The sequence below is a fragment of the Typopeltis vanoorti genome, chromosome 18, assembly GCF_054136105.1.
Source record: "Typopeltis vanoorti isolate ZY-2024b chromosome 18, IOZ_Tvanoo_1.0, whole genome shotgun sequence".
NCBI lineage: Eukaryota > Metazoa > Arthropoda > Arachnida > Uropygi > Thelyphonidae > Typopeltis > Typopeltis vanoorti.
Window position 1 is genome coordinate 14,376,418 of NC_143566.1, and position 21,951 is coordinate 14,398,368.

Below are 21,951 nucleotides of genomic sequence, written 5' to 3' on the forward strand. Positions count from 1 at the left end.
TCATAAGGTTCTAAAAAGCTTTTTTTTTACTTTTAGAGGAGATCAAATTGTTCCCAGAAATGAAAAATCATGATGTTGCATTTCTTAATGATCACACATGGGTACAAGATCTGGCATTCTGAGTTGATGTTACAGGACATTTGAATGATTTAAATGTCAAACTTCAGGGGAAAGATTAGTTAATAACACACATGTATGATGCACTGGCAAGTTTTAGATGTAAGTTAGTTTTGTTTCAAAATCATTTAAAAGAGAATATTTTAAATTACTTTCCTATGTATGAACAGTTAAACAATAAGAATCAAAGTTTTACCTTTTCTCAATATTGTCCCAAACTAGAAAAGATAAAAGAAGAATTTGATAGGCGATTTAAAGGAGCAAGAAGTTTTTTCGCTTTTTACAGATTCTTTTTTTCCTTTAATTTTGAAAAAGCTCCTATTTGTATTCAAACAGAACTTATTGATTTCCAAAATGATTCCACTCTAAAAGCAAAATAACAAGAAGTTGGTGTACCAAAAATATACAGTTATTTAGGTCAAAAATATCCGGAAATAAAAAAATTTTGCAGCAAATATTCTGTGTTATTTTGGAAGCACCTATTTATGTGAACAATTATTCTCATATATGAAAGGTAACAAAACAGGCCACAGATCAAGATTAACCAACGTCAACCTTTCTGCCATAATGAAGGTCGTATGCTCACAATCTTTGAGTCCAAATTTTGATAAGCTGGTTAATAATAAACGTTGTCAAGTGTCGGGAAAAAAATAAAATACTGAAATTAAATTATTATAATTATATTATGCAAGTATATATATTTTTTAACCAAAAAATATTATAAATTTTTCCCAAAAATATTTTCAGTAACATTTAAAAATTCAAAATATAGGCTTCCCCCTCCCAAAAAAAACACATATATATAAAAGTAATTTATTTCAACGCAAACACAAAAAATTTCAAACTAACAGGAGGCTCTGCAAATTTTTGCGATGGTTATTAATGAGAGTTTATACTTTTTTTTAGAATGTATAAATATATAAATATTTGATTTATTCAAATAAAATTTAATTTCATTTTAATTTGGATTAAATGCTATCTATTGTAAATATTAATATAATAAAAAATATTTTTTATATTTTTTTTGAGTTGTCATAATCGTTATACTATCATTTTATATGTCTTGTAATACTTAGAATAAATAAAATTTTTGTTATTAATTTTCCAATTTATTTATACTAATTTTTTCACTTCCCTTCGATTCTAATTAGTGCAGGTTTTTTTTACTCTAAAATTTTTTCCGGCCCACTTGAGATACAGTTTTATAGGAAATGGCCCGCAGTCCAATTTGAGTTTGACACTCCCGCCATACACTGTCTCTTTGGATTGTAAATTCCTTAGACATCTATCTGTCAACTATTATTGCTGCTGTTTGTTTCCAGTATAGATTTGTTAACAGCCTTATATCTTTTCAATCCATTCATTTTACTGAGGCACTTGTTCAGTTTCATATGGTTGATTGAATCAAAAGCTTTGGTGTAATCTACAAAACATATATAAATGTCTCTATTTTTTTCTAGATATTTTTCTATTATTGTTCTTAGAGTGAAAACACTATCTCTTGTTTCATTTTTTTTTTTCTTCTTTGAATCCAAATTGATTTTCACCTATTTCCCAGTTGAATTTTCTTTTGTTTCTTTGCAGAATAATTTTTATTAGTATTTTAGCAACATGACTCATGATGTAATTGTTCTACACTCTGAGCATACTGTACCACTGTCTTTTTGGAATGGGTATGAAGACAGAGTGTCTCAGGTCTTTTGGGAGATATCCTGTGTTGCAAATTTAGTTGCATACCATTGTCAAAGCATTTATGCCTATATCATTGAGAGCTTTTAACATTTCAGCTGTGATTTCATCTGTTTTCTTTTCCTTTAATCCCTTTATTGCATTATATACTTCACCACCAAGAATATCAGAACTGTCCAGATTGTTCGTATTACGTTTTTCCTGTGTTGTTCTATATATTCATCTCTACATATTCATAGTATAGTTATTCTTGTGTATTCTTGCCATCTTCCTAGTACTTCCTCCTTATTAGGGATAGGTTTACAATTCTGTGATTAAGATATTACTACCTGTGCTTTTCCTTTTCTTATATGTTAGTTCATTTATCTTATTGTATAAGTCTCTTTCTTTATGTGCATTAACGAGTTCTTCTATCTCTCTGCATTTATCTGTTATACCAGGCTTCTTTCACTTTCCTGAATTTTTTTTTTTATGAGTTTGTTCTTTAGTATTCTTCTTTCTTCCATTATACTGAGTATTTTATAGTCATCCACAGTTTCTTTTCAGTTCTGTTTATCTTAGGTAATATTTTTTTTGATGTTTCTTGAATGTTTGTTCTGAACACATCCCAGTTTTGCTGTGCTGTTTCCTTTGTTACACTTAAATTACCAAATATATTATTCACATTTTACTGAATTCAGATGCAAATCTATCCTTTATACTGGCTTCAATAAGAATACTGATGTCATATTTTGGACTTGTCTTGCTTTTTTATGTTTCTTTATTTTAATTTTGCTGTTACCACTACCAGATAATGATCTGAGTTGATGTCAGCTCCAGGATATGTTTATCTTGTTCAATGCAATTTTTAAATCTGTCCTTTATCATGATGTAGTCGATTTGGTTTCTTGTTAGGTCTCGTGGACTCTTCCACGTGTAAATTCTTCTTGGATATTGTTTAAACATTGCGTTAGTTATCACAAGGCAATTTTCTTCACAAAACTGGATAAGTTTGTTGTCTTTGTCATTTTTGTGACGCAGTCCATAATGTCCCATGCATCTTGAAGTTTTTTCTGAACCAACTTTGGCATTCATATCTCCCATTATCAGCAACATGTCATCTGATTTTGTTGTGGAAATTGCCTCTTGAACTTGCTCATAAAATTCATTAATTTCGTTCTCTTGATTTTCTGTAGGAGGGGGGCTACCGGCCCAGCATGCAGTTGGTAGTGTTGTTCCTCGTCACTGCTACACCATTTGTATTTGCCTAGCCACCTGAAAATACACTGTATAGTTTTTCTTTGAATTTTTCCAGCTTCTTTCCATCTTACTTCACCAAGTCCGTTAATGTCTATTCTCATATTTTCCATTTCTTAGAGAAGGTTGTCAAGTTTTCCAGACTGGTACAATGTTCTCACATTCCGTGTTGCTATTCTTAAGATTTTACTTCTACATCTCAGAAAGGTTTCATCTGCTGATATCCTTCCATTTGGGTTTCGGATAGCAATATCATTTATTTCACTAGTGATAACTTGCCTTGATACATTTTAAAACTCTTTTTCCTTGTTTTTATCATGGGATGTAATGGTTGCAGGGGTCCCAATCATTACACCATTGCTTTTCAAGTTCTTGGTGTGATTCATGGTTGACTTGGCAATGCAGAGCTAAGTTGTTTAATGAACACTTTATTAGGGTATTTCATCCTGGAGAAGTGATTTTAATACTAGATGGATACAGAGAGTTCAAGGTTTAGAAGTCCAAGAGGAGAGAGAGTGTATTTCAAATGTTGAGCACTCTGGATGTTAATAAAGCAAAGGGATTGGATGGGATTTCACCATGGATTTTGAAGGAATGCAATAAAGAAATGCCACTTTCCTTGATTTGGCCTTTCAATGACAATATGGCTATGGGAAAGGTGCCCAAGGAGTGGAAGGAGGGTAAAATAGGACCAATGCACAAGGGTTGGTAGTAGAATAAAAGTGTCAAGCAATAGACCAATTTATATTTCATCAGTAGTTGCTAAGGTTTTGGAAAAATTAATGAGAGATCATATACAACATTGAGGGTAATGCTGTATATGATCTCTCACCAATCAGAGCAGACAAGAGTAATGTTATCTGTGAAGGTCAGCATGGAAATGTTAAGCAGACAAAGTTTGCACCTGAAGTATCTTCAGGACTGAGGCAACTCGTGGTAAAGGTAGACCAAGCTCTCATCGCCCCTTGTCTTTGTATCTCCCATAAGTCAGCCTGGCTGGCCGAGTGGTTAGCATATCCGCTCTCCAGCCAAAAGCCTGCGGATTTGAATCCTGCCGTGGGCATGGATGTTTGTGAAAAATGCTAGTGGTGGTGGTCAGTGGTAGATGGCGTTCGTGCAGATGATGAACGTAGTTGAGTGGTGGTGACTGAGAGTTTTGGAGTAGGTACCCTCCCTCGATGAGCCCTTGGACTCCCTGGAGGTGCTAGGTAATAATAAAAAAAAAAAATATAATAATAATAATAATGCAAAGCACATCTCCTTGCGGACATGTATAATGATATTAATTAAGGGAAGGGCCACTATCCAGACCAGTTTCGATCTTTATTGAGGTCTCATCAGTGGGAGCCAGACCCAGAGTTGCCAACAGGTGTCTCACATTATTATTAAATTACTCTGGATTTAGAGAAAGATGTCAGAAGTTTTTTCCCACTTGATTAGACTGTAATAAATTTAGTTTAATCCTTTATCCAAGTGTAAGCAAACAAAGTTTGCACCTAAAGTATCTTCAGGCACAAACTTTGTTTGCTTACACTTGGATGAAGTATCTTCAGGACTGAGGCAACTCGTGATAAATCAGGCACAATCTTTGTTTGCTTACACTTGGATAAAGGATTAAACTAAATTTATTATAGTCTAACCAAGTGGAAAAAACTTCCAACATCTTTCTCTAAATCCAGAGTAATTTAATAATAAGGTGAGACACCTGTCGGCAACTCATATAGGTAAATATGACTTCTCCACTGCCTCTGGGTCTGGCTCCCACTGACGAGACCTCAATAAAGGTCAAAACCAGTCTGGGTAGTGGTCCTTCCCTTAATTCATAACATTATACATGTCTGCAAGGAGATATGCTTTGCATTATAGGAGATACTAAGACAAAGAGTGATGAGAGCTTGGTCCACCTTTACAACGAGTTGCCTCAGTCCTGAAGATACTTCAGGGCAAACTTTGTTTGCTTACACTTGGATAAAGGATTAAACTAAATTTATTATAGTCTAACCAAGTGGGGAAAAAAAAAGAAAAAACTTCCAACTAGGAACTGTCAGGGGGATATTTAGTTGTATTCAGTATAAATACACTTGTAGTCACCAAATGGAACTTTTTCTAAGCATTTTTAAAAGAGTTCCTGGATTAGTCAATCTTTGGAAAGTACAGTTTTTTGTTTGTTTTTCTTTCTCTCTCTCTCTCTCTCCTAGGAATCAAGTTTTCAAACTTGCAACTCAAAAAATCAAGGCAACTGAGAGATGACAATGATCTCTCAATTACCTTCTTTCTTGGGATTTTTATAATAAAATCTCACTGTTTTAACATTTGTTTAGCAGCAATTTTCTTTAACCATAGTCAAAGAGAAATGGTGCTTTCTAGAATGAAAAAGATTTTTTGTAATTATCATGCTTATTAACATATGTTGAATGAATCAGTTTTAAAATATACTCATGAATAGGCATATTCTAAAATAATCCTAAACATATACTATGTTCTGAAAACTATTGTTCATATATTTTTATTTCAAATTAATCTATATTATTAAATTAACAGCCACATACCTTTTGTTTTTGACTCACGGAACGTCATCTTCATTACTTCCTCAACAGTTTTCTGTAAAATTGTCTCATTATCAGAAACTACTCTGGATTTTTTTTTTTTTCATAATTTCATTTATTTATATATGTATATATAAATCTCAGTGAAAATTTTAAGATAACACATATCACAAAAACATTTATATAATGCTCAACTCCCCAGCCATACCACTAAAGTATGAAACAATCTGTTTATATCATAAGCATATTCAATCATAAGAACTAAGTATAAATCTCATCTAGAACATGAGGAACCTTTTAAGGGCTTTTCAGCTGATCTCATCGTTATTGTGTGTTACGCTTTCATGCAGGCCTACACATTTTATCGCATAAGCTTCCGTAACCAATAATCCCGCAGAATAGGTTGGTTGCTCCTTATTCCTGGTGGTATCCCATGTCTATCGAAGCGTGTGTTCATGGGGCCAGTTTGCCTACTTTGCGGGAGGAAAAAGCCCAAGATAAACTGGGGGAAAAAACCTGCTGTCCACGCCCAACACCGGCTAACTTGGCTATGGCTGAGGAAGATCCTTGAGCTCCTCATGTCTCCGATGGGAATCAAACCTAGGACACTACTTCCCCAGGCATATGGTTGCGAAGAGCACAGCCACTAAGCTAACCGTGCGGCCTTTCAAGCTGAAGGCAAATTAATCTCATACAGAAATGGAAGACCTCTGTATGAGATTAGAAGACATTTTTCATTCAAGGGACAAAATTAACAAACTAACCTCTTTTGCTAGCATAGCTGCTTTAGCTAGAATTTCAACCAGCTCTATCACAAATTTAAAACAAAAATATTCAGTTTTTTCTGATAAATTTCTCACAATAATGTTTCACTAGTATTTTATTTTATTATGCACATATTTCAATGCTATACTGTCATCTTCCTCTGGTTCACAGTCCATTAAAAATATAGCAATTTAAAAACAAGTTCTACAACACCCACAATTTAATAAATAATAAGTTATAAGCCTATACTCTGCTTCTGTGAACAGTTTTTTTGTTTTTTTTCTAATGTGGCTTCCACCCACAAAAGGTTTATTTGTGAGCCTATAGCACATGGGTAGGTCAAGGATTTTTTTCTATTTTTATTGATTTTATATATATATATATATATATATATATATATATACAGGGTGTCTGTCCACAAATGTTTACCATGATTATAATATATTATAACTCTTCAGTGGATACTTGTAGTTGGAGAATAGCATAATTATTGAGCATGTCTAAGGACACATTTCCATTAATTTCTTTTTCAAGAAAGAAGAAAGGGCCAATCACTCGATCATGCATTAGTCCACACCACATACTGAGTTTTGGATTAGCTCGAATGTGTTCTCTTATGGCATGTGGGTTTTCAGATCCCCAGGTCCTTACATTATGTCTGTGACTACTCCACTCACGTGAAAGGTTGCCTTATCAGAGAAACAAACATGCTGCAAAAAATCATCATCTTCATTGATGCAGTTCAAAAGAGGTTAGCAAATTCTTCACACCTTGGACAATCATCTGGCTTTATTTTGGACTTTGTACGCAAACAATTTCAAATGTTTGTGTACCACTTTGTGGACTGTACTCCTACTCCTTGGCATTTGAAGTTCTAGTGAAGCTTTGATTATTGACTTGTGCGGTGACTGGGTGAAGGCAGTTTGAACTGCCTCAACTGTCTCCTAGGAAACTGATGGTCTGCCACTGTGTGTAGAGGCTTAAGTGCTGTGAGGACATCATGTTGGAGGCTTAATGGATTTTTTACAACACTCAAAAAGGATTAAAATAGAATTTAATACTTCCTATAATAAAATGGAGTAAAAATTTACATCAAGGAATTAAGCTTTCACCTACAGTTAACTTAAACACTCTCCTCTTTGCAGACAACCAAATAATAATTACAAATTCTGAAGATAACTTACAGAAAGCTATTTTAAATCTAAATGAGATATCCAAAGATTATGGTATGATAATATCAACAGAAAAATCAAAAACTATGGCCTTTAAAGGACAAGATCCAGCAAGAACTAAAATAGTAATAGATAACAAGATCTTAGAACAGGTGAATTCATTTAACTACCTAGGATGTATGATCACATATGAAAATGAAAAAGATATAAATGTAAAAATTGCAAAATATTTAAAAATAACAGGTGTAATTAACTCTATATTTAAACCAAACCTAGTTCAAAAACAAACCAGGCTAAAAGTATACAATACATTAGCCTTACTGGTCTTAATGTATGGAAGCGAAATCTGGACAATAAAACAAAAAGACAAACAAAGATTAACAACAGCAGAAATGAAGTTTATGAGAAAAACTGCAAAGTATACCCTATTTGATCACAAAAGAAACGAGGATATTATGAAAGAATTAAACCAAGAACCAGTAATAGAAAAAATTAAAAAATATAAACATAAATGGATGGAACACGTTCAAAGAATGAAAACAGAAAGATTACGAAAACAAGCCTTAAAGTACAAGCCATTAGGAAAAAGAAAACCAGGACGTCCTCTTAAACGATGACTTCTAAGGCCGGAACAGGCCATGTAAGAACAGGCCATGATATGTATGATGATGACTTCCTATATTTCGTCCTAGTCACTAGGACAATTATGGGGATTACAAAAACAGCAAATGTAACATGCACACAAATATCATACAATACTAAGCCCAACCACGTGGGTGACACTAAAGTCCTATCTAGGTGGAGCGCTCTCTAAGGGCGGTAGTAGGTGGCCTGGAATTTACCCTTCCTAGACACCTTAGTCACACGCCTGCCTAATGATACACTTGCCTTCACTGTATACAGAAAACCCACACACACACAGGCAGATACATTCACAAACTCTCCCCACCCCCTCTCAACAATATGGCATTATTAAAACTCTTACCAAGAGAGCCCACAATCTTTGTTCCAGTGGAACCGCCCTCATTACTGAGCTTAACCACATACACAGCACTTTCCTCTCCAATGGCTACAGCGATCACAGTATCAAAAAAATAATCAGTTCCTACATCATTCCCCGTCCTTCTCGTCAACAAGAATTTAAAAATGCCATCACCATACCCTACATCCGTGGCACATCCAAAAAAATAGCCAAGATTCTAAAAAAGTACAACCTACACACAGCATATAAGCCCCACTGCAAACTTGCTACCCTTATCCTTTCTATGAAAGATCAGCCCCCCCCCCCTCCTCTCTCTCTCTCTCTGCCTGGAGTTTACAAAGCACCCTGTTCCTGTAAGCTGGCATACTTTGGACAGACAGGCAGATCAGCATCCATCCGCCTGGAGAAACACAAGTCTTACATCTGTAAACACAACTATGGTCATTCAGGATTGGCTGACCATGTTTTGGACACCACCCACAGGGTATCATGGAAGAAAACCACCATGCTCCACCACAGCAAATTCAAGAAAAAGAGACTTTTCTTAGAAGCAGCAGCAGCAGCAGCTCACAGAAACCAACCAAATCTTAATAAATACGGTTGCATTAAGCTTCCGAAGATTTGGGAAACACTCATCACCAGAGGTCCCACCTTACATTCCAGGCCACCTACTACCACCCTTAGAGGGCGCTCCACCTAGATAGGGCTTTAGTGTCACCCATGTTGTTGGGCTTAGTATTGTATGATATTTGTGTGCATTTTACATTAGTTGTTTTTGTAATCCCCGTAGATGTCCTAGTGACTAGGACGAAATATAGGAAGTATTAAATTCTAATTTAATCCTTTTTGAGTGTTGTAAAAAATCCATTAAGCCTTCAACATGAGGTCTGCTACTGCTTGTACCCTTATGAACTGAACCTCTAAAAAACTGAACTTTCTAAAAACTTTGTCTTCCATGACTTAATGAGCTTGACATCGGGTGGGTTCTTTCCATACTGCCCTAAACATTCGCTGCACTGTAACTGGAGATTTTGTTTCTGCTAGCCATTAGACTTTTTCCTATTGGGCTTTTTTCTGTACTGCAGCCATTTTTAAAGAAGATCAGCAGCAGTGCTCCTGATCAAAAGCAGTATACTCAAGATACCAGTATGGAAACTTCATGAGTGCCCAAGTTCACCTGCAACAAAATTTATTCAGTTAGTTTCACTGTTAAAATATTATAGCCAGTTGAAATCAGGATAATCATTTATGGACACCCTGTATTTCTTGTATTTTTATTTATTTTTTTACCAGGCCCAGAAACCATGCTCTAGAGACCAAACATGGAATGTCTTTAAGCCACTTCAAGCCACTGCAATAAGTGGGGAGGTGGTCTCATACGAAATGATGAAATCCATCTCCCACCTAAAGACATTCACAAACATCCATGCCTGCATTGGATTAGATGGGGATATCAATTTGTGCATTAACAAAAAAAATGCAAGGCAGTTGACAGTTCTAATGACCAAGATGTTTAATTCATACCTTAGTTCTGGAAAGAGTGTAAAATGATTCTGATGTATAAAGGGAGTTCCGAGAGGTAGCAAACAGCAAGCCAATCAGTATCTCATGGAGAAACAGTTAAGGTACTGGATACTGGATAAGTTGGCAAAAGGCAGAATTCAGGAATGAATAGTCAGGAATCTAATATTCTATGGCAGTGTTTCTCAAACTTCAGATATCCACATACCCCTTCTTAAATTTTCATTATTACCAAGTACATGATAAGCTGATATTTAAGTTGCAGCACATGGGTCTGGATGTCAGATTGGTCAACTGGATTCAGGATTGGCTGTCTGATATATGGTGGAGCAGTTTCAAGGAGGCAGAGGGTTACAAGTGGGGTCCCACAGGGCTCAGTACTAGGACCTATATTTTTTAACCTTTATATCAATGACATTGCCAGTGGATATTCAGTTGTTTGCAGATGATGCGAAGCTGGAAAGGATTATTAGTAATAGTGCAGATGTGGTAGCCCTGCAAGAGGATTTGAATAAGCTAGATAGATGGGCAAATGAATGGGGGTCGGTTTAATGCAGCAAAATGTAAGGTCTTGAGGTTTAGGAAACATCGATGGGATGCTGCATACTCTATGGGAGGAGTTATACTGGAGGAAGTAGAGGAGACAAGAGATCTGGGGGTTGATGATTGATAGAAACCTGAAATTTAGGGGACATATTGCAAAGGTGGTGAAGGTAACACAGAGGATTGCTGCAATTATGAGAAGGACACTGACCTGCAGAGATAAAAGAGTTATCATTCCATTGTATAAGTCTCTGATCAGACCACACTTAGACTATTGTTCTGAGATTTGGTTCCCAGGATTTGAAGGGGATAAATTACTGTGGAAAGGGTACAGAGACAGATGACAAAGATGGTTTCAGGACTGTACAATTTTGGTTATGAGGATTGGCTGAGGGAATGTGGACTGCAGAGTTTGGTGGATAGAAGGAGAGGTGATATGATTGAGACTTTTAAACTGAGAGGTGGTTACGGGGTTGACACTGGGGAGTTCTTTCATTTGGTTGAACAGTGGGAGGGAGTGATGACAAGAGGCCATCCCTGGAAGTTACGAAAGGAAACTGTGAGCAAGAGGGTGAGGAGTGGTTTCTTTGCATGGAGGGTGGTTGAACCATGGAATGCATTGCCTGATGGAGTGGTGAGAGCGAGAACGGTCAATGAGTTTAAGGAGTGGTATGATAGACTTTGTGTTTCTTAAGGGGGGGACCTCCCCTCGATGAGTCTTGACAGACTTTATGTTCTTAGGAAGGACCTCCCACGATGAGTCTTTTGACTCCATGGAGGCCTGAATAATAATAATAATAACAAGTACCCCTAATTAATTAAAAAATAAATTCATTAATTAAAAAATTAAAAATATGAATTAAACTTAAATATCTATTTTATTTGAATTTATATGTTCATGTAAACAAAAAATATGATTTATTTTTAAATTTTGGCTCTCTAGAGATGTCAGATGACACACTCTTATCAATTTCATTTGATCCAGATGCAATATCAACATTTTCTTGTTGCTTACAGTTACTTGTATTTGCTATATTGCTCTCTTTTGGAGGGTATTATAAATTTAATCTTTAACCAATGATCCATACGTAAGAATTTGAAAGCTAAAAAAAAATACTGTATTTACTCTAATATAACTCTAACTTTTTTCCCAAAATTAAAGCTAAAAAATCGTGTTGCAAGATACGTGCAGGAATTTTCGGAAACTAAAGTTTTCAGAAAAAAAACTGAAAATGGTGCGACTTACCAAGAATAAAATAAATAAAACTACTCACTATCACTACTTTTGGCATCGAGAACAGTTTCTTTGTGTGCATCGTCAAAGTCATCTACCCAACTAGCGTCATCTTCTTTCCCATTGTTTCAAGCAAAAATTGCCAGTAATTTACAAGGCTTGAGATACGTAGAGCAGTGAAGAACCGCATATGATTCGTGCAGTATTAACAAAAGATCGTGCGAAACAGTTGAGTTGAAATGCTAATTCCCTTCAACCAAATTCAATAATATCTGAAACACATTCACTATATATTTCTTAGTTTTAATACGTTAACAATGGGGGTGGTGTCAAGCAAAACCATATGTTCCACCGGCAACATATGGTTTTGCTTGGTCTATACAGCTGTTTCTGTTGGAGAGGGGGATGTGATTCATTAGTTAGTGCCATTTTATCCTGGATGTCTCTAATTGCACTGTTTGTTGAAAAATATAATGGTTCCTTTAATTATGCATAGCCAAAAATTGCCACGTACCCCCTAACGACCTTTCACGTACCCCCAGGGGTACACGTACCACACTTTTATTCCCACTGCTCTATAGGAATGAAGGGGAAAGTACAGTTTTCTGAAGAGTATAGGTCTGGCCATAGTAATTCACTCACTTCATATAATACAGATAAAGGAAATGGCTATGTGGTGATACTGCTGGACTTTGTGACACATTTGACATGATGCTACTTGGAACTCTGTTAGATAAATTGGGGCAAATGGGTATGAAGCTGATTATATGGAATAGAGGGTGACTAATAAACTTCAAAGGGTTGTACATGACAGAAGTGAATGTAGGAGAGTGCAGATAACCTTGGTGTATTGTATTGCAGGGCTCTGTATTTAGGTCATTGCAATTTAATTTGCACATCAATGATAAAGGAAATTATTTAAGATGAGATATCCAGCTTTTTGCTAATAAAGTAAAATTGAGTAGAGTGATTGTTAATGAAGATAATAAAGAGATATGCAAGATGATTTAAACAGACTGGCAGTGAGCAAAGGATAACAAACGAATGGATATGAAGCTGAAGATATGGAAAAAAGGGTGATGAATGGACAAATTTCAAAGAGTAGTATATGGAGAAACTGAATCAACAAGAGGACAGGTGACCAGAGGTATCGCCATAAGATCCTGCAATATGTTGTAAACAGATTGGCAATATAACAGTTGCCAGTTTTATGTGGCAAAGTTTAAGGTCAATGCACTCTGGGATGAAGAGATCACACTGGCTGTGCACTACATTGATGGAACTGGACTACAAGCTATTGGTGAGGCCATGAATTTGGGATTGATTAAAGACAAGCGGTTGAAGTTTAGAAAGAGTATTACAAAGATGGTCAAAATAGCTAATCAGTTTATCTGGATGCTGAAGAATACACTGACATGCAGGGATAGAGAAGCTGTTATTCCTCTTTATACGCTTTAATAAGGTTACACTGGGACTCCTGCACACAGATTCAGCCAGCTGGATTCTTTAGAATGAGAAATAGTGGTGATAGGAAAGAGGATCCAGAAATAAGAGACCAAGATTGTGTCTCTACGGAATGCTCCCTATAAGGATAGATTGAAGGTCTGTGTCTAAGAAAGAACATGGGGTCACCCCTGGAAATCAGACCCTTGTTAACCACAAGGGTCTGAGAACTAGTTTTTTGCTGGGAGGGTGGTGAATGAGATGAGTGGAATAATTGTCTGAGGCAATTTTGTGTGCTTTGTCAAGAATGAATTTAAGGAGAAATATGACAGATGTTGCGTGAATAATGGTCATTACGGGCCTCTTACAGCAGGTCTGACTCCATGGAGATGACTAAGAAAATAGTATTAATATTGCTTTTGAGATGTGGTGTTACAGAAGGCTACTGAGGATATATATTGAAAGGCAGTCAAATGGATGGGTGCTAGAAAAAATTGGCAGAACTTTAAGGTTCCTTAAAGATACTGACAGAAGAAAGCTGAATTACTTTGGACGCATTGAAAGGATGGAAGGTGGACCTCAAAACAGTAATAGAAGGTTAAAGTTCCAGGAAAAAGAGGAAGGGGTAGAACTTCAATGAGATGGATAGTGGTGTATCTGGAGTAATTGATCTTCAGAGAGTTGACATCTCCAGAAAGGCGTATCACAGGACCACCTGGCAAAGAACATTACCAATTAAAGGAGTGACCATACAGCATCTATTGATGCCAAATGAGTTGATGTATGGATGGGATCTAATTTTAGTATAGATACCAATCTCATACTTTAAAGTTTGCATATAAATTTTATAGGGTTTTTTTTTTTTTTTTTTGTAATCTCTACTTTGAGTTATCCATTGTTTAAGCAACAGATCAATTACTATGGAAGCTGTGGTCTGTTTAACAAACAACTGAATACTATGAATATATATATATATATATATATATATATATATATATATATATTTGCTTTCTTATTAATCAAACTTTTACTTTATGCATGCATTTCATTTTTCATCTAATATTTATCTAACACCTTATCTAATATTTCAGACATGTGAAATATTAGATAAGGAGAAAAATAAGCCATCACTGAAAAATTGTTACCATTACACTACCAGCTGTCAAACAAGTGTCAGAAGATTCATTCATAAAGTTAAGTGCACACACATAATTTTTTTTTTTATGTTGCTCCCACTCATGAAAAGTTATTTGCAAACCTATAGTACAAGATTTTTTTTCTATTTTTATCAATTTTATATTTTTTTTACGTAGTCCAGAAACCCTGCTCTAGAGACCAAACATGCATCTGGAGTTAATATAGTGGAGTGGAATGGTGTGTTGTTGTTGTTGTGTTGTGTAGTGTGTATATGTGTGAGTGAGTGAGACTCCCATCCACAAAAGGTTGTAAACTATAGTACAGTAAATGGACTAAGGTCTGTATTATTTATTTATTTTTACATAATCCACAAATTCTCTAGAAACAAAACTTTATCAAGCAACTTTAGGCCTCCAGTAAACAGGATAATCACTCAATCTGAACAATGAAATTCATCTTCCATTAAAGGCATGCACAAACATCCATCCCCAGTTATAAATAGGTTATCTTTAAATTGTCACAAAATACTGTCATGGAGCATCAAATTATTTTTTCTCTCTTCTCATCATAAATTTAGAAAAAGAAAGAAAAAATCAGAGATTAAAGAAAAAATAAATAAATAAAAGGGTTTTTTTTTTTTACCTATTCATATTGTTGTTGTTGTGTGAGGTTTCCTCCCAATTTTTTCTCATCCATTTCTCATCTTAAGACTAGTTGAGGTTGTGCCCTCCAACGAGGGACTTCTAAGTATGTATTTTTTGACTGCAGATCAGTGTGTTCAAGGGGGTCAGTTTGCCTGTTCTGAGGGAATGAAAAACTCACGTTTCCATTAGAAAAACCATCTACCTCTGTATGGGACCAGCTAACTCACTTATTCATAACAAATACTATATCATTACTATCTGAATAACATGCCATAATAAACAGGTTCTTCACTAACTGAACTGTTACATTCAATCATTCTTCCTATACTTATCCCATAATGAAATATCTTCTTGCCATTTCTTTAGCCTGGTCATTTAGTTCCTTTATAATCTCATTTTGCCTTCATTGTCACCATTCTCACTTTTTCTCTGTAGTGCTTATCGCATCTCTTCATCACCTTTCTTAAAATTACAGAAAAGGAGCCTAAAGAGATATAGCTTTGCAATAAATCTTATTACAATGAAGGATAATAAACATCCATGTTTATTTTATACTACATAAGTTTGAAAGCGATCATATATGTTAATGATGCCCTATTTAACCAGGTGCAACTGCAATATTTGAGCCTCCATAAAGAGCTTCCTTTGCTTCCCTTTTTGAAAGTCCGTGAGAATTTTTGTCGATTCCTCATATCATTTATGCATCCAAACTAAGCACTCATGCTCTCTCTCTTTTCCCCCATACTGTTGGGTATGGAGAAAACACTGTGGTAGTTATCATAGTAATTTATTTACTCATCTAACTCAATATAGTCAATTCCTCGTTCCAAACATTTTATGCTATTTCCTAAGCATTCTTTAACTCCAGACGTCTATGACTTCTTTAACTCCAATCACTCAAAATATAGCTTCAGATTCCTTATTAAATTTTCTATAATTTCTTGCTCTTTAGTTCAATTAATACTTTCCTAGGATAAACTTCCATATGAGTAATGATCTCTTATGTCAGGATGGCATAGTCACTTTCTCTATCTTCTCCCACTCCCAACTAGAGACAATGTTTTGTCTCACAGTCACATCATCGTGTCATCAACAGATCACCTCTATCATATGCTCTGAATGATAATCATCCCAATGCATCATCACCATGAGTTGCTTGCATCCCTATTTTACAGACAGTAACAACTTCATGATCACCATTTCTTTCCTACTTTATATAGTTTCCTCTTTCAACCCTAAGTTCACATCATCAAAACTTTGCATATTTATTATTATTACATCAATTTCCATGAAGTCAGCAGACTCAGGTGTGGTATGTCTGCTTAATATAATTATGAAACTGAATTTATTGAGCTGTTGTTATACAACTTCCTAAAGCAGCATGTGACAGAAGGAACTGGAGGTCAAAGAGTATTAAATTTCATTATGGTGTCAGAGGGTGTTTCAGTTAAAGATGTACCTATTCTGCCTCCAGTTGGTGATAGTGATCATGCAGATCATGAATGTTCCAGTCAGAAAAAGTTACATGCTGAACTACAAAGCTGCAAATTATAACCAACTGAGGAGTACACTGAACAGAATGATATTCAGTTGCTGGATGGGAAGAATATTGACAGTGAATGGGAAGCATTTTAAAATACTTAAATTTTGTAATATCAGAATGTGACCCAAGAATTCAAAAAATAAACAGCAGAGGAGTCAAATGGATTATTATTATTATCCCAAGGCACCATGGAGTCAAAGACTCATCTAGGAGGTCCTTCTTTCATACACACAACTCATCATAACATGCCTTAAACACACTTAAATTCTCTGCAGATACCATCCTCTCAGTGAAGGCATTCCAATTATTCACAATTCTGTGCAAAAAACCTGCTTCTCACTCTCCTGCTCACACTCTCCTTAACCAAGAGATTCTTAAGAAATGGATGATGTGGAAGAAAAACCGTGTACATAAGGATGATGTACCATTATGAAAATTATAAGCAGCAGCAGGCTAGAATATTCACAAGTGTTGTACAGAAAGCTAAGTCTTATCTTAATATGAAAAAAAAACTGGCTCTGCAAGCTAAAGACAATCCACAAGAATTCTATCAATATGCTGCAAGTAAAAGAAAGAATGAACATGAAAAAAGAACCCTTCTGAATGCAGATGGTGTGAGGGTGACAGATGCAGAAGAGGTTGTTCAACTAATGAGTAGCCATTTTGCTAAAAGCTATCACCCTGGTGTATACAACATTGAGTTCATTGCTACCTCTTCACTGAATGAAGAAACTCAGATGTATGAAGAAAAGATATTAGAGCTGTTGCACAAACTGAATAAGAATTAATAAGAGAGACTGATAGGATATCAGCATAGGTGCTAAGAGTGTTCAGTTGAACTGGCTATTCCTTTGACCAGGCTATATAATTTGAGTCTCAGAACAGGGAATATTTCACAGGAGTGGAAAGAATGTATGGCAATCCCATTAAACAAGGGTGGTGCAGAGAGCAATGTATCCAACTATCGGCCAATCAGTATCTCTGGAATGGTGGTGGTGGTGAAGATTTTGGAAAAGCTGGTTAGGGCTTGCATTCAGAAATCATTTGACAGAGAGTCTCTGCTTTGCAATGAACAGCATGAGTTTACTAAGGTACTTAGCATGGGTTTACTTGAATGAATTCAAGTATGATAGTTGGTGTAAGTAGATTGTGGCCTCCCTCAATGAGTCCCTGACTTCCTGGAGGTCTCTCTTAATAATAATTAGTAGTAATAGTAGTAGTATCATATTAAACCTTTAAAATCCTTAAAACTCCCAGATTTGTAACAAATTTTGTTAATGAGTTTCACTCACTCAAAATTTTCCATGTAAAATCTACTCTTCACATCCTTTTTTATCCAAGTTCCAGAGATGGTCTCTCATTCTTTGCCTCTCACCATCCAGTCGTCCTTTTATTTTTTCTTCACTAATCTCACAAAATCTTCTCACTAACCTAAACAAGGCTATCATGTCCCCTATTGTCCACCAAACTCTGAAATTTACATTTCTCGACATCTCCCCATAAACGACACTCAGAGTACTGATAATTGCTTTGGTCACTCATCTCTGAACCTATTCCCATGTTTCTATATCACTATTAAAACTGGGTGACCAAATCTGAGCATAAAAGTCCATGTGTAATCTGACCAATGCTTTATGCAATTAGCATAACCATCACCTTATCCCTACTTATCAGAGTACTCCTTATCATAACAGTAATGTTGCTCCAAAGATTATTTGAAAATCCATAGTACAATTTGTACTATGGATTTTCAAAAAATGTACCTACAACAATCTACAATTTCAAACAATGGGTTTCAAAAACTTTACCACTCACACTATATTTTGTACTGTGGTTAGGCTAAGGATTTTTTTTTCTATTTATTTATTTTTTTTATATATATTGTACTAAAAGTACAATATATATATATATATATATATATATATATATATATATATATTGTACTTTTTATTTATTTTTTTTTACAGTCCAAAAATCCTGCTCTGGAGACCAAACATGGAACTTTCTCAAGGCACTTCGGCCTAAGCAGGTGGCAGTAGTCTCACACCAGGTGATAAAATTCATCTCCCACCTAAAAAAAAAATCACAAACATGCAAGCCCACAGTGGGATTTGAACCAGCAGCCTATTGGTTGGAGAGCATGTACACTTGGGCCAACCAGGTGGACTAATGTGATGTGCAGTCTTTGCAATATATCTTTGATTGTCATCAATAACAACACTAAAACCTCATGTTTCTCAATTACATGCTCATTAAGATAGTTCTCTATTAGAATTTCAACAAATTCACTCTCCTCATTCCTATACACTATCTCCACTTCCAAAATCTACATTTCCATCAATATCAATTTCTTTTTACATGCACAATGAATTTGCGTAAACATTTCACAACAGTGCTCACTACATTCTCTGGCCTATAACTACCTTATTAAATATTATTATTATTTTTATTATTATTATTAAAACAAGACCTCATGGAGTCAAAGACTCATCTAGGAGGTCCTTTTATCTTACACACACTATCTATTAATTTCAACCACACACCAGATTAAATCTCCACATTTACTACTCTATTTTCAAATTTCACTGTTAGTTGACACAATTACTCTGCATTCTTCCTATCCTTCCAGAAAATTATATGTCCTTCCATTCCAATTCCCAACACTATATCACCCTCAGTCAACAAAGTTTCACATAAACCAATTAATTTTTGGGTATACTGACTCAATCAATGCAACAAACTCAGCTCCTTATTTCTGATACTCCCTGTATTAGTACACAAATGTAACAATCCCACTCTCTCACTCTAATGCCATCCCACAACACTATCATTCTGCTCTAGCACTCTTCTCTCTCTCTCTATTTGCTGTAATCATTTCCATTTCCCTCATACTGATTTCCATTCATATCCCCAACATCTTCAGGCATTTATGATTCTCCCTTGTGATAATCATTTCCTTGCCCTTGTATCCATCTTCCTCCTGTCCTTTGACCTTCCCCAACCCACTTCACAAAATATCTCCAATTGTCTGAACACCCTCAGCAAACAATAGCTGCTACAAATGTCCTACAGCAAATCCATTCAAATGCAATCTATCAACTTTAAACCATTCCAATTCTTCAAATTCACTCTATGTATTCAAAAAACTGAGTGCCTCTTACCTCACACAACTCGGCATCTTGCCCTTTATCTCTGCTCTTCTCAGCCAACTATTAATCATATCATATAATGATTACTCATTTAATGCCAACTCAATAAATCTGCTGATATATTTCATATTTATCTTCCTATACACTCCTAATCCTTTAACTACATCCTTACCATTCACAGCTACATCCCATTATTAAGTTCTCCATTTTTTACTGTTCTGTTATCATCAATAATATCCCTCTCGTCATTTAAAAAAAATAATACCCTTCAAATCTACTTATTCCACTCCTGACAACCATATCTTTCAAATACTAATAAATTTAAGTTTCTTCTTCTAACTCTTTCTCTCTCTCTCTATATATATATATTTTTCTTTTTGGTTAATATTTTTTGTCTAATATGTTGTCTCTATAATAGTATAAAGTATCATTCTCATACTTTAAATTTTGCATATAAATTTGATAGTTTTTTTTTTTTCTTTAATATGTTGTTTTGGTAAACTATTGGGTGACAATTTATTTTCATTTATTCCTATACGTACCTAGGATTTGTGATGCTGATTATTGTAAAATATCTATTTCTTTTCTTGTTTAGTTTAACTATACTGCTTAGTATAACTGAGCAGTGTAATTTACTTTAGTTTTTTGTTTCAAAATTCAATTCTGCATATGTTATTCTTCGTTTACCTATGGATTTATTTTTCGTGTTTGAATCCCATGTAAACGAAAACGCTTTATGAAACTTTTTTTTCGGCATTATATTCTCGTTAAAAGATCATTACCAACAATTACGAGTAAACAAAAGAATAATATTAACATTTCAAAGTGGTATAAAAAGGTATAAATATCTAAAGAATTAAACGGGGAAAGAGAGAAAACTAAATGTGTGTGGCTACACCTAATTCAAATCACTGCATAAAGTAATAAAATAAATAAATACATGGCAGAAAACCCAAAATATTAAACAGGCAATGTTTATAATAGATGAGTAAAGCCCTCCCCCCCTCGCAAAACAACACAGTATTCTCATAAACAAGAATGCTATATTCCAATCTTTGAAAAACAATCTCACTGCTCCCAAGAGCAACACAAACTAGAATTATTCTAAACTGAAAATCTTAAAATAACATTTACTGATTTGAATGTGGCGCACAGTTCTGCTGACATCTTCTAACACAAAGGAGTCAATCTAGCAGGAAAACAAGGTTTATTTGAACCAAATTCGCTTAAAAGAATTTGCCAAAATCTACATTACTATATAGATCACTCTATTTCGCATAACTGATACAAAGACTGTTAAAGTAATACCGAATTTTTACAAATGAAAATACACATTATTTTTTTTTATAACGCACTTTAATATTTCAGGAATTAACACAACCCATAATAACATGGCCCGTTGGTCTAGGGGTATGATTCTCGCTTTGGGTGCGAGAGGTCCCGGGTTCAAATCCCGGACGGGCCCGCGTCTTTTTTTTTCTCTTTGCTTTTAAGATTTTTTATTATATATATCATTAATAACATGGGAAAAAATATTATAAACCATTTTATTTCCATAACTTCATTTGAAACATTTCACGAGTTTATTCAGAAAATAGTATTATCTGCTAAATGCTGATTGCTAAATTTTTAATCATTGTATTATTCTTCATAACTGTTCATTCACAGAGAGAATGAGTACTTTTCTTGAGACGGTGCAACGTACTTTTAAGAAAGATGCAACATTTACCGGTACCTATAACAGCGACGTTGACATACTTGAATCCCATGCTGCAGTACAATTAGAAACGCTCAATATTCAATCTTTTTTTTCTTTTTTAAACTTTTATCTATTATTCTAATAAGTTTAATTATTTAATGAAATTTGCTTTTCACTAAGTCCTGTTAAGATTATATCACTTTCGAATTTAAAACTACTGTACTTTCACGTTTATACACCGTATTAACACCTTCACGCCAGGCTGTGTATAGGGCGAGTTGAAGGACGCAGGACATATGTGGCGCAAACGGTGAAGCTTGACGCTTTTCATATTCCCTGTTGTCTGTTTCAGGAGGAGTGATGGGAGAGATTTGTGAGCTATTTTAGCTCGCCCTGAGTGGGCACAAGCGGTTATTCGTCGTTGAGTGTTAGGATGGTTTTCGGTCTTTTATGTTTCCAGTGGTCATTACCGTCATAGTTTCCGGCTTGTTGTATTAGTTGGTTTGGATGCGTAGATATCTTCATAAAGAA

The 21,951-nt window shown here is 35.1% G+C and overlaps 1 protein-coding gene and 1 non-coding gene across 8 annotated transcripts in view; one reads left to right on the top strand and one right to left on the bottom strand.

Moving 5' to 3' along the window:
- Positions 1–21,604, bottom strand: part of LOC150096501 (centromere protein X-like) — a 199,876-nt gene extending 178,272 nt beyond the window's left edge. For 4 of the 7 annotated variants that reach the window (XR_016549801.1, XR_016549802.1, XM_090408163.1 and 1 more), the window contains exons 1-2: positions 20,856–21,056; positions 5,592–5,643 (exon numbers count right to left, since the gene is read on the bottom strand). Coding sequence is in view for 5 of the 7 variants with exons in the window: in XM_090408163.1 (XP_090264289.1) it covers positions 5,592–5,643; positions 20,856–20,888 (85 nt within the window). In the remaining 2 variants the exon portion in view is untranslated. Of the gene's footprint in view, positions 1–5,591; positions 5,644–15,027; positions 15,509–20,855; positions 21,057–21,426 lie in introns of those variants that run through there. The other 3 variants (XM_090408160.1, XM_090408161.1, XM_090408162.1) reach the window with 3 other exon arrangements.
- On the top strand, positions 21,115–21,186 carry TRNAP-UGG (transfer RNA proline (anticodon UGG)). Its single transcript has one exon. It is a non-coding gene; the product is annotated as a tRNA-Pro (tRNA).
- Positions 21,605–21,951: the final 347 nt, after the last annotated feature.